At 45.3% G+C, this 13,989-nt stretch overlaps 1 protein-coding gene across 2 annotated transcripts; it reads right to left on the reverse strand.

The window, feature by feature from the left end:
- Positions 1-482: 482 nt before the first annotated feature.
- Positions 483-10,632, reverse strand: LOC129341589 (immunoglobulin lambda-1 light chain-like). 2 transcript variants are annotated; one of them, XM_054996876.1, is made up of 7 exons: positions 10,325-10,632; positions 9,012-9,140; positions 8,120-8,464; positions 4,341-4,619; positions 2,291-2,307; positions 2,150-2,199; positions 483-666 (listed from the first exon to the last, which is right to left on the reverse strand). In XM_054996876.1, exons 2-6 carry the CDS (start codon positions 9,052-9,054, stop codon positions 2,164-2,166), a joined length of 720 nt encoding a protein of 239 aa, XP_054852851.1. In that variant the 5' UTR covers positions 9,055-9,140; positions 10,325-10,632; the 3' UTR covers positions 483-666; positions 2,150-2,163. The 2 variants fall into 2 exon arrangements, with proteins under 2 accessions (XP_054852851.1, XP_054852842.1); XM_054996867.1 differs by having other exon boundaries at positions 2,291-2,389.
- Between the last annotated feature and the right edge of the window lie 3,357 nt (positions 10,633-13,989).

Here is a 13,989-nt window from a genome sequence, read left to right on the forward strand (position 1 = left end):
TCGGCCATTTGGACCCATTTCGGCCTGGATTGGGGCCAAAATGGCCCAGATCAGGCCTCTGACGGGTGGTGGATCACTCTCCCACTCAGCAGTGGCCCTATCCTGGCAATTTTGGGCCCCTTTTCGACCATTTTCAGCCCTTTTTTGCCATTTTGGGCCCAATTTCAGCCCTGAATGGCCAGGATTGGGTCCAAAACAGCCAGGATAGATGATGTCAGGGGGTGTGGCATATGCAGATCAGTTATGCTAATAACACACGTCTGGTGATGTCAAGGGGCATGGCATATGCTAATGAGTTATGCTAATGAGTTTCTCCAGCTCTTTTTCTATGAAATGACCCGTCTAAATGCACTTTAAGTCACTTGGAACTGGCTCCATTAAATAGTCAGGAGAAGGCAGTTTCCCCATATACAGATGTATCCACACTACCTGTCAGGTACAATTTGACAATATGTTTGAAAATGACAGGAATGACATCTATATAGAAAACAAGGTGGTGTTTAATACCAGCCTCTACATCTAGCAAGTTAAATGACCGTAAACTCTGGAGTTTTAGCTTTCCTTCTGCTTCTCTCTTCTCTTCTTCAGAAAATGATGTCAGTTTTTACCATAGTAGTCCATTTGAAGCACATTTCAGCTGTTGTAACGCAATTCTGCATAATCCGTCTGCAACAAAATCGGAAAGCTTAAAGACCAGTTCATGAGAGACACTTAATTTTTAAAAAATCTCTTGTCTGTAAATCAAATGCTTAAAAACCTGCTTAAAAATACCCCTAGAATCTTTCCTTCTAATCCCATGCCCCTGTAGGGCAGTGGAACCGTGTAACAGGATTGCCACATATTCCCAGGAGATTCCCCGGGTCTGCAGAAAAACGGTTATTTGGGCAATTTGCTCTGGAGAGGCAATTTACAAATAAAATATTCAGATGCTGCAAAGCAAAAATCTTGCAAATACAATAGTAGAAGTTTACTAGCCCCCAAACTTTTTCACCATAACCTTTTGCCCACCAACAGATATCTTTGTCATTTGTGGAACAATCAAAGGCCAAAAAAAGGGGAACAATAACAATAAGGAACACATTTCTAGGTTACAAAAACATCATTATCCAGTGACCTAGAGGCAATTTTCTCCCCGCCATAAAATACAAGGTGAGTGGCTTAAAGATTCATTCATTAGTACCCACTCCACACACTGTACGTTCCCTTCTTTAGTCCAATGTGAACAGGACTTCCGGCCTCAGTTTAGGGTTGCCAGGCCCCTCTCCCCTCCCACTGGGAAGGCAGGGTACCTACCTGGCCTTTACCTCGTGTTGGGCACGAGGTTATTCTTTGTGCATGCGGGCCTCAGGGCTGATGCAGTGATGTCACTTCCAAAAGTGATGTCACTGTGCCAGCCGCACAAGCGCTCCTGTGCTCTGTACAGGGCTGATTCAGCCCGCTTGGGGCCCAAATTGGCCCCAAACAAAGCACGGGAACGCTCCTGAGCCCCCAGGGAGTACATGCACAGCGTACATTCCCTGTGTGCCTGCCAGTGATGGGCAATCTCCAGGGGCTTGCTACCTCCTGCCAATCGCTAGGTGAGGGGGCAAATCCCGCCACTGGTGGGCACCTGTGAACCCTAGCCTCAACACACTGCAAGGTGTGGCAGCTGCCAGGACCTGTGGCTTCTGGCAGGGCCTGCTGCTGCTGACTCCCTAGTCACACATCTCCTCTGATTCCTACACTCACACCCTTCCACTGCCTGCTTGTGGGTGCTTTGCCACCTCTGCTCCCAGCTACACATGCTGCCTAGTCTAGTACTGCTGATAAAGGTGTGTGGGTGGCGCACAAAGCATCAGCATTCCTGGCGCCTGTGGCAGTGGCGCTCCTAGCTGCATCCAGCACCCAGCCCCATCAGGGAAAGGGCAGGCAGGCAGTGTGGGCAGCTGGGATTGCAGGTGGTGGGAGAGCTTGTGTATGTAAAGGAAGGATGCACAGGCAGGTGGAGGCAGGTAGGTGGGAGGGCAAGAAGGGGAGGTTACCAGTGGGCATACAGGGCCCCTGGGCACTTTCTGCCCAGGGCACCCCAAAAACTGGAACTAGCCCTGCTTTGAGTTCTGCAAAATTAGAAATATTCCGTCTTTTAGACACATCGGTTTCCAAGAATTACCTGTGGGATCTCCCTCATGCGTACTTGATTTGCTGGTTGTCCTGCCTTCCCTGGGAGAAGGAAGGCAAAATCAATAGAGAGAAAACTTAGCTGCGCTTCAAGAATGGCTGTTACCATACAAAGAGCTTACAAACGCTTTACCTCTGGCAAGATGTTTTCTGAAATGAAGGATGAAGGAAAGAATGACTAGGAGGATGACAATACAGGGTACTCCGAGATATAACACAAGATTGCAGTTCCCTGTAAAATCAGAAAGAGAGAAAGAATTGGGGGTGGACTACTGACTCTTCCAGTGGGCCACAAGGGGCAGACAAAAGGGGCATCTGGCCAAGGTCATCTGGTTTAGGTAAGGCATATTTATTTATTTCATTTGTACAATGCTTTCCCCACCAATGGGGACCTGAAGTGGCTTACAAGTTTATCTCCTTCTCCATTTTATCCTCACAACAACTCTTTGAGGAAGGTCTGGCTGAGAAGATGTGATTGGCCCAAAGTGAGCCAGCCAGCTTCCATGGCAGAGTGGGGGATTCGAACTTGGGTCTTCCAGATCCTAGTCCAACACTGTAACCACAATACCATGCTGGCTCTGCTGAAAGCCCCGGGCTGGTGCAGCTCATGTCTTTGGGAAGGCTGAGAGGTTGCAGGAAGCCGTTTTCGATACTGGAATGTTTTGAACATCCTGTACCTTGGAAATGGTAATATGCCTAGAAATCAACAAGGAAGTTTCTGTTCTGACCGGCTGCAGCTCTCCAGGGTCGCAGGCAGAGGCCTTCTGCATCACCTCTTTCCTGACCCTTTTAACTGATGATGTCGGGGAATTAAACCTGGGTCCTTAGGGTTGCCAACCCCCAGGTGGTGGCTGGAGATCTCCCAGAATTACAATGGATCTCCAGGCCCTAGAGATCAGTTTCCCTGCGGATAATGGCTATTTTATAAGGTAGGCTATGGCATTATACTCTGCTGAAGTCCCTCTTCTCCCCAAAGCCCACCCTCTTCAGGATCCACCCCCCAAATCCTCAGGAATATCCCAACCTGGAGTTGGCAAACCTATAATCTGCATACAAAGTAATTCTTTGCTACTGAGCCAGGGGCCCTCTTCAGTTAGTTAGTTAGTTAGTTAGTTAGTTAGTTAGTTAGTTAGTTAGTTAGTTAGTTAGTTAGTTAGTTAGTTAGTTTTTCTCTCTCTTCCTTTCTTGTATGTGCACTATTTTAGCATCAGGCTTCCTGCTTCACCAGTCTCCTTGACAGCCAGGACTTATTCTATAGACTATCACTTGGCAGGGTCTGGCACACAGGAGCTGGGACTCAAGGGCTGCAGCATTGTGAATTGGCTGATCCAGTAGGTGGGAGGGGGACTCCCCCTCCCCGAGTGGGGGTTATATGACAAGCCTGGTCATGCTGAAAATGATGTCATTGGCAGCGGCCCTGGGTGCATGGGTCCATTTTGCTGGCTACCTCCTCCCACACTGGCACTTCTCCCAGACCTGCCTCCTCCTACCAATCAGCAGAGGCAGGAATCTCTGGGAGGTAACCCTAATTTAAACTAGGCTGTAGAGAGATTGTAGAAAGCATGGTGAACAGAGAAAGAGAGAGAGAAGGGAAATGACTAGAAGGAAGGAAACCAGCCGTTTCCAGACGGCTTACCTTCTGCCGCTCCATGCCGCCCATCTCGTGCTGGGGCGAACGCGAAATACCGCGTTTTCTCGCGCGAGTTTTGCGCTATGTTGTGCAAAACTCACGTGAGAAAACGCGATATTTTGCGTTTTCTCCGGCACGAGCCGCGACGTAGCGGCATGGAGCGGCAGAAGGTAAGCCGTCAGGAAACGGCCCTTTACTGACTTTCTATTGCCCTCCCCCAGACTCTGATATCTGTGCTAGTCCTAAGTGACATCGCACAGTCCGTTCCTTCCAACAAAATGTATGCTTTTTAAGTCATGTAAATGCAGAACAGCCTTGTATAAAAACCATGGAACATGCTTAGCAAAATGAACAACAGACTGCTGAAAAAATATAACTGAACAAAAGGGATACTTGCTACCTCTTCTAGAAAACTCTGCTGTAGGTTAGCAGTGCGTAACTGAAGCTCAGCTGGGATAATGTTACCCTCAAGCCATGGAAGAGGAATAGTGTTGTTGTAAGATCAATTCCCTAGGAGATGGATTTGCTTAGCTGAGCCACCATCACATCTTACCTGTGTTTCTGTCCTGTTGGACTGAGCAGCTACCAGCTGTCCGCTGGGCCCATGTCTTGGCAGGAACCATCTTTAAACTCCAGATGCTGAAAACTCCATTCTCCTCTATGATGTCAACGTCCTTCTGGACCCGAGATGTTTCTCCATCAATATCCCAGGAGACAGTTTCCCAAGCAGGGTTTGGGTCAAAGATGAGGCAGAGGAGCGGGAGGCTGTGGTTAAGCTGATCCTCCATCGAGACAGAAGGAACCAGGACAGAAAAGGTTGGCCTAGAAATATCTAAAAGAATATTTAAGGTGGAATTGAATCACAAGTTGTTTACTGGAAGGAAAATCAATAGTTGTTTATGAGGTCGTAAGAGCATAAGAAGAGCCCTGCTGAATCAAACCAGTGGTCTATCTAGCCAACATCCTGTCTCACGCAGTGGCCAACCGGTAACTTTGGAAGGCCAACAACAGGGCAGGCTGAGGTCTTCCTAGGGTTGCCAACTCCAAGTTGGGAAATTTCTGGAGATCTGGGGGAGGGGGGTGAAGCCTGGAGAAACCTGGAGAAAGTGGGGTTTGGGGAGGGAAAGGACCTTGGCATGGCATAATTCCATAGAGTCCACCCCCCCCCCCCAAAGTAGCCATTTTCTCCAGGTGAACTGATCTCTGTGGCCTGGAGACCAGTTGTAATTCCAGGAGATCTCCAGCCGCTACCTAGAGGCTGGCAACCCTACGTCTTCCCCTGAAGTTGCCTCTCAGCACTGGTATTCAGAGGTTTACCGAGTGAAGGTTCCCTTTAGTCACTATGGCTAGAAGCCACTAATACGTCTTTAACTGGCCGGACTTTCACCTAGTCCATCTTTTAGGCTCAGTATGGGCCTAGGGGTAGCCAGGCATTGAAAACAAATGAAATATGAACCAAATAAAATGAACCCTTAGAAATTAAATGCTACAATAAAATCTAGAAACAGGGCTATTAATTGCACCAAGAAAACATACTAAACAAGAATACAATTTCCACTCTGCATGTATATTTCATGGGGGGCGTGTATGTGGGGGTATCTCCCCGGTTCGAAGGTTGCCAGATCCACCTTGAGAAATTCTTGGAGATTTGGGGGGGGTGGAGCCTGGAGAGGGCGGGGTTTGTGGAGGGGAGGGGCCTCAGTGGGGTATAATGCCATAGAGTTCACCCTTCAAAGCAGCCATTTTCTCCAAGGGTAATCTACCAGTAAAAGGGACAGTCTCCAAAATACAAAGCCAAAAAGAACAAACAGTTCAAAGAGGCTATATATAATAAGGCATGCTAATATCTCAATATTCACATTTCACCAATGACCAACAATCAAAATGGTACACAAAGTCCATTCAATATATAGTCATAATTATTAGTCCACCAAAAACCTTCTATAGTCAGTTAATCCAATGTCCTTTCTTTTTCTTTTTGCAGGGAAAGAACCATTGTAGCCGCTTAAGATGCTAATAAGCAGTCCAGGGTTTTCCTGATGACCGAGCCGCTGCCAATGGAAGCTCCCGGAGGGGGGTTGGCAACGGGTGCGCCGGCATTGGTTGTACCCCGTTTCGCTGTTCCTTGTTTCTTCACCAGCCTTTTTATATATATGCAAAATAGCTTAGCGCTTGTCAAGATCAATGCATTCAAGTCAATTTCTTACTTTACCAAATTTGATTGTTGGTCATTGGCGAAATGTGAATATTGAGATATTAGCACGCCTTATCCTACTATATAATTCCCTTAGCATCGTTCCGACGACGCACATTGATCCTGGTGCGCCTGCGCGGGTGCACCAGGATAAAAGTGCACCATGGAACACCGCATCTGCAGGGTGCTGCTGGTGGCGGATGGCTGGGCAAGTTTGCCCAGCCCCCTGCCGCCAGGCTACATAGCCCAGCTGGAGGAGGGCGGCGCGGGAAAAGTGATGCACCTGCAAGCCCTGGTGGAGCCCGGGCGATGGGGAGAAGTGCCCAGTGCCGTCTCAGCCCCACCGGAGCCACGCCGCACCACTCTCGACAGGGCTGGGGTGACGGGGCAGAGGTGAAGTGCCCACTTCCCTCTGAGCCCCACCGGAGCAGTGCTGCGCCGATCTTGGTGGGGACGGGGCGGAGGCGAAGCACCCGTAACCGTCTGAGCCCCACCAGAGCCACAGTACGCTGCTCTCGGTGGGGACGGGGCGACGGGGTGCAAGCGACGCGCCCGCTGCCCTGTGAGGCCCGCTGGAGCCATGGCGTGCTGCTCTCCACGGAGCCGGGCGACAGGGCGTGAGCGACGTGCCTGCCACCATGGGAGTCCCATTGGAGCCGGGAATGCAGCGGGAACAGCGAGCCCACTCTGCCTGCCATCCCTGGCTCCACACCCTGCCTGCCAGCTGTCCCTACACCCCTCCTGCCTCTCCACCCTCCCCAAACCCCCTTGCCCTCCCCACCTGCCACCCCTCCCCACACCCCTCCTGCCTCTCCACCCTCCCCAAACCCCCCTTGCCCTCCCCACCTGCCACCCCTCCCCACACCCCTCCTGCCTCTCCACCCTCCCCAAACCCCCTTCCCCTTTCTATCTGCCAGTTCTCCCCAGACCCCTCCTGCCTCTCAGCCCTCCCCAGAACCCTCTTTGCTCCCCTACCTGCCAGCCCTCCCCAGACCCCTCCTTCCTCTCTGCCCTCCCCAAACCCCCTTGCCCTCTCTACCCTCCAGTCCTCCCTAGATCTCTCCTGCCTCTCAGCCCTCCCCAGACCCCCCTTGCCTCCTACCTGCCAGCCCTCCCCAGACTCCTTCTGCCTCTGAGCCCTTCCTAGACCCCCACCAGCCCTCCTCAGCCCCAGCTCTCTAGCGCCTGTTGTATTTATTTGCACAACAGGCTTTGTTTCTAGTTAATATATAAATCTGTTAAAGTCTATGGATTCTGATCACTCTGATGGATATATTTGTTCTAATTAGATGAGATGAATAGATTAATTTGATCAATTGGTTTCTGAATTTTAGCTAATTAACATTAAGTAACAAGATTAACTAGATCAAATCAAGCCTGAATTCTCCTTAAAAGCTAAAATGATAAGACTAAAGCTATCATACTTTGGTTACATCATGAGAAGACAAGATTCTCTGGGAAAGTCAATAATGCTAGGAAAAGTGGAAGGCAGGAGGAAAAGAGGAAGACCTAAAACAAGATAGCTTGTTTTAGGTCTTCCTCTTTTCCACGTCCTCCAGTTTGCCCGATCTGAGCAAGTCTGTTAATGATAGGACGTTTTGGAGGTCTTTCCTTCATAGGGTCGCCATAGGTAGGAGACAATGGCACATAACACACACACAACGAGATTAATTAAAATCATTGATCAAGATTTCTAAATTTAGCTCAGGGCCTTCAATGTTATTGGATTTCTGCACCACGTCATATATGTTATTAATGAATATTAGGAACAACTGTAACAGAGAGGGTCCTACTGATCTTCATTTATAGTCTGCATTTCTTACTGGGACTCAAGACAGATTACAACTCTGATACAAACTATCCAGTCGATCAGCAAGTGATTTACACAGGATGACAAGAAACATTTGAATGTAACAGTAAAGATTCCTGGTAAAACCGAATAATGCAGTAGAGCTGGGCAGATTACAAGAAGGACTATTTAGTCAATCAGCAAGTGGAGTATAAAATAAGATAAACCAAAATGATGATGGCATAGATTAAAATCTGTGGTATTACTGAGACTTTATGAAAAATTTTGGCAGTTGTAAGCAGGTATTCCATGTGCCACAATGTAAGATAAATATATTTGGGATACTCACTTGTAATAATCAGCCTGGTCTTTTGGTGGATATTAAAAGATGCATAGGTGGGAATGAAACAGTAGTACACTCCCGAGTCATTTTTTTGCACATTGCTGATGGTCAGAGAACAATCTCCTAAATTATTTGATGGACCTGAATACTTTCCACCTGGGTCTGAATACGAAAAACCTTGGTGTATCATGCGCAGACTTCGGTCTTGTTTCTCCTTGTACCATGTCACCACGGCCTGTGATGTAAGCAGCCCAGCTGGAAGCCTGCAAGGGATTCTTACATCTCTTCCAGGAGACCCCAAGATCGCCTCCCCATTTGTCTGGATTTTTCTGTTCCTTTGCAATTCAGCAGCTGCACAGGAAAATGAAAAGCATTCTCAGTTTCCGTCCTCTCTATCCATCCCCCATAAACTGTGGGTTTCTGCATGCGTTATTGTGATCGGGCCTGTCCAGATTACAGCCCTGGCAGAAGAAATATGTCTCAATCAGCCTTGGAAATTCTCCAAATATATCAGTCAGGTGTAAATTATCATGGGCCAAAAAGGAGGGAAGGGGAAGAGCGATAGCCAGTTCCATTCACTTTCATTTCTGCCATCATCTAAAGCAAGAATTTGACTTCAAGATACTTTAATTCATTCTTGGAACTGAGATCACATTTCAAAGGGAAAGTATCCGAAGCTCTTTGAACACTGGAACGTGCAGAACGTGCAGTCCAACTGCTAAATACAATGATTGTTTCTTTTACTATTTTATAAAAGCACCTAACAAGCATCTCTAAAAAGAAGTAACTTTTGTGTTATTTATGAAAGTAACATTTGTCCTCTTTTCTCTGAAGACGTCTCAGTCATTCTCAAAGCTTTAACGAAGATAAAGAATCAGGAATAATGAAACAGACTTACTGAGCAGAGACAGTAGAATCGTCCCAGCCAAATGCAGTAACATTTCAGCCACTGAACAGACCTGCCAGCGGTGAATAGATCTCTCCTCGATCTCGTGCTCTACGATGCCTTTCTGTATCCTGCCAGTTTCTGTGGATTCAACGATGAAAGTCGGGAGATGCAACCCACCATTTTCTTGCATCGATACACACAATAAAGAGGACCTTTGGATGGCTTTGGGGTAGGTAGCCATTTCCCCCCTAAATCATGCAAGCAGGCAGAAGATGAGCTAGCCTGAACTAGTTTCAGGTGGTTAGCTGTGTTGGTTTGCCACAGAACAGCAAGATTCAAGCCCAGTGACACCTTAAAAAACAAGATATTCAGGGTATACGTTTTCAAAGCTCCCTTCTTCAGATACAAGTAGGAATAGAGATACCTGAGCCTTTATGTCCCACTCAGAACAAAGGGCAAAGAAAGAAATCAGGATTCATATAATGGTACAATGCAGCTTGATTAGAGCTGAATACAGAGTAGAGGTTGATTAGAGATTAGGTTGCTGACCTTGAGTTCATTCACAAATTCAGAACAATGGGCACCCCTGGGGCTGAACAGAGACGCAGGATTCTTTGGCCATCTACAGATTAGCATTTACAGATGCCGATTTCTGCTCTAATCAAGCTGCATTATACCATTGATCCTCCATTCCCACTTGTATCTGAAGAAGGGAGCTGTGACTCTCAAAAGATAATACCCTGAATTCCTTTTGGACTTTAATGTGTCACTCGGCTTGAATCTAGCCTGAATTAGTGGCTCATTTGTCTTCAGTGGCAAGTTCTGGGACTCAGGAAGCAGCCAGTAGATTGTATTCCTATGCTGATGTCTCAGTGGATTTGCTGACTGAGATGGAAAATCCAAATCTTCCCCGAATCTTGGTAAAAATATACATTCCATTCCTTTGATGTAAACCTCTCATTTCTGCAAACACTTACCCAAAGCAGCCTACAAAGAAAGCTCAAAACTAACATTGTTACATACAAAATAATATCTTAACAAAGGCAAGAGAAAACACAGCCACAAGCATAACAATGAGAACGTAGGCAGCCTTAAAAACTTAAAGCTCGGCAATGATGGAAGTAGCATCGGTACCACCTTCGAAACCCCACCACCAACAACAGCGGCATAAATTGCATGGTGCCTTCTTAACCACCAATGTCGACTTTAAATGTCTCTCTAACTAAGCCTGCTTTTAATATTTGAGGAAAGGTTAAAACCAAGAAGACTGACTGTCTCTATCCTAATCAATAACTAAACATTTAGTTTCCGAAATAACTGACCTTCAGTCGTTTGCCTGCTGCTGGAGGGGTGGTGACCCTTTTTCTGATCTAAGGTCTGACCTCAAATGGATCAGAAAATCTGCTCCTCCCGATATCTGCCTCACTTTGTCTATTGGGAGGGCCAGTCCCTGTGGAAGCACGCACTGGACAGGAAAAGCAGAAATGTCGACGTCCTGGAAAGGAACAGCTAACCCAGACCTACTGGGAATCAGAAGTGTGCCAAAGCAAGCAAAGTGACCAATAAAGCCGCTCTGGCTTCGAAGTCTCAACTGACTGAAGTTCCAGCTGTTAGTGGGAGAGCTGCAAGATGTCTGTTTGGTGGCTTCCTTTGCGTAAATGTCTCTGTGACCTTTCTTGGTGGCACCCAGCGTTGCTTTGCACCGCCCACACGGTAGCGGTGTCATTGCTGGCCCTTTCCTTGAAGCGTCGCACCACATCCGTGCTTTGGGCTAGTACTGCTTCTTCTGGGCACCGATTCTTTCAGCAATGCTGTTGGTCCAGTACCTTCTTTTATGGTCCTCAGGTAATATCTGTTCTTCTTCATCTGAAATTTTAACGCTTTGTAGAAGTTCGGCGGGTGGTGCGCTCTGACATTTTAGGAGAAAGGGGCTGCAATTGAAATGAAAAAACAACAACAACTAGCAAATCTGAAAGTAACAGACAGTACGATCCTACCCAAAGTTATACCCTTCTAAGCCTGTTGTACACAAAGATGTGTGTATCTGTGTATCCTAGCCAATTAAAAGAAATGAATACACACAGAGAATGAAGTCTAATAAAGGAGATAGTATATTGTTTGTACAAGCAATAGAAGAAGAATCAGGTAAGGCTAAAAGGTACGCAGAAACCCGCTCTTCTTGACTTCTAAAGCAAATACATGAAATTTTAGACCTTTGGATTCATTAGCGATTTTCTCAATGAAAGATAGATAATTGGTTGAAAAATTTAAACATATCAATAGGCTAGCAGAATTCAGTTGGTCAATTAAACCTTGGGGCTGTCCATTCACACATTAGTAGTTATTTACTGTTTCAAAGAACGTTCCCATCTTCACCGGCACCTCTAATATCTGTTCTTTGGAAGACTGTCAGTTTCTCAAGGGCAGGGCGGAGCGTTTCTCAAAACAATCAATTTTGCTTACCCACCATAAACCTGTTTGTGTAGAAAGAGGGACGGGTTCTCCCATGGCCATAACTTGCTTTGAATTACTGAGGATGTTTTGCTGAGCATGTTTTCCCTAATCTATTGCTGGCCTGGGTAATATGAAGTTACAATTTGCTCCTTCCAGCTTCCCATTATCAGTTAGCTATAGCCAGAATCCAAACCGCAAAACTGCTTTGACTTTCTCATGTCAGATCAACAGTTTTAGAGGAATGTCGGGGAGGGTCTCTAACAACGACCCCTCTGCATGAGTGAGGGGTAGAGAGACGTGCATGCTGAAAGCTAGAATCAGATGCTTATACACTTTGGATCTACTCAGGGCTTTTTTTTTCAGAGGGAACTCGGTGGAACAGAGTTCCAGCAGCTCTTGAAAATGCTCGGCAATAGCGCATGGAAATAATATTATTTCAAAGAATTCCGTGTGTTGGTTGCTGTGGGACAACTGAGAGATCTCTGTCTTTTGGTGCTACACCTCTGAAGATGCCAGCCACAGCTGCTGGCGAAACGTCAGGAACTACAATGCCAAGACCACGGCAATACAGCCCGGAAAACCCACAACAACCATCGTTCTCCGGCCGTGAAAGCCTTCGACAATACAATTCCGTGTGTTTCTCCCTCATTTCCCTCTTGCGAGTTCTGCTGCCTCTTTTCCCAGAAGAAAAATCCTGGCTCTACTACATATAGGTGTATGTACATATATGTATGTATGTACATATATGTGCTTATTGTAACAGTCTCAGGACACATGTGATTAATATGCAAGCATGAATAATATGTAAATATACTAAGTGAAGATAGCTAAGGTTATTGAAATGCTTACTGGAATATTCTACGTCAGCAATGTATCCCATCAGTCCCCACTATTATTAGGTGACCATAATGGAAACAGATACATGTAAGAAAATACTCATTCCACAAGCCTGTTGATTTCAAAGCACATCAAATGGTGTGACTCTTTTATGGATTGTGCTGTGAGCGAGCGACTGTGATGTCACAAGGGCTGACCTGGGAGATTCACATTCAAAGTTTTGCTTAGCTGTGAAGCTCGTTGGAGGAAGCTCTCTCTTTTGCCTTCCTTCTTATCTTTCAGGGAAGGCAAAATGAATGGGACTTTGGAGCACTACCACTTTAGGGGGCCACCAATGGCCGCTGTTATTTTTTAAACAGAGATTTCCCACTTTTAAAAAGAAGCTCTCAGTCTTTCAATGGTAGCTTCTATTTTTTAAAAAAGTTTTTATTGGATGGGTTAACATATATCACTCATAACATTCAATTAACATCTCCATCCCATTTTGGTTCCCCCACCCATTCCCCCCCTTTTTATAATAGACTTCCAACAGTTTTCCAACCCCCCCTATTTAAATTGCAGTCTATCTGCTATCTCTTCTATTAAACTATATTTAACAATAAAAATCCCTTATCTATCATTATCTATTGTTTAAATATTTCAACTACCGGCAAAGAATTACCTTCCCCCTTTACAAGTTATCCAAAGACCAGATTTTCCCCTTCATGTCCCCTTTTCTTTCCATATAGTTCTTAAGATTTGCTCAGTTCATAATAAATTCTTCTATATCTTGTTCTTTAAGTTTCCTTGTTAATTTGTCCATTTCTGCCATGTTCAATAACTTCTGGATCCAATCTTCCACTGATGGTATCTCTTGTGTCTTCCAAAGTTGTGCATATAACATCCTAGCTGCTGTCACCATATAAAACACCATTGTTCTGTCCATACTATCAAATTCTTGTAAGTTCATACATAACAGTAACAGTTCTGGGTTTTTAACAACATTTTTCTGCAAAATATCTGACATAACATCCACAATATTCCCCCAAAACTGCTTTGCCTTTTCACACGTCCACCACGTATGATAGAAGGAACCTTCATGTTTCTTACATTTCCAACATTTATCTGACATTTGGCTATTACCATTAGCTAGCTTTTTTGGTGTAAGATACCATCTGTAAATCATTTTATAAACATTTTCTTTTATAGTGGTACATGTTGAAATTTTTACTGTATTTTTCCACAATCGTTCCCAAGCTTCCATCATAATATCTTTATTACAATTTAACCACCTCATCTTCTGTATACCATCTCAACAAAATCTTATATATTTTAGATATCAACTTTTCCCCTTCTTGAAGTAAACACTCCTCTAACTCTGAATTTTTAACCCTAAATCCTACTTTCCTTCGATCTGCATCATATGTCTTTAATTTGTCTATACTGAAACCAACCATACTGAAATGATAAAACTTTGTTAGTTTTCATAATATATGTATTTTGTTCCACTCTTAAAATTTCTTTATACGTCATGCACTCCTCTCCACCATGTTCCACATTCGGGTTTACGACTTCAGCTGGTATAATCCACAATGGAGTCTCTTCCTCGAAATATCTTTTATATTTTTGCCACACTCTAAATAAACTCCGTCTCACAAAATGATGCAAAAACATAGCATCCATTTTAATCTTATCATACCACAAATATGCATGCCAT

This window comes from Eublepharis macularius, chromosome 1 (assembly GCF_028583425.1).
Source record: "Eublepharis macularius isolate TG4126 chromosome 1, MPM_Emac_v1.0, whole genome shotgun sequence".
Classification (NCBI taxonomy): domain Eukaryota; kingdom Metazoa; phylum Chordata; class Lepidosauria; order Squamata; family Eublepharidae; genus Eublepharis; species Eublepharis macularius.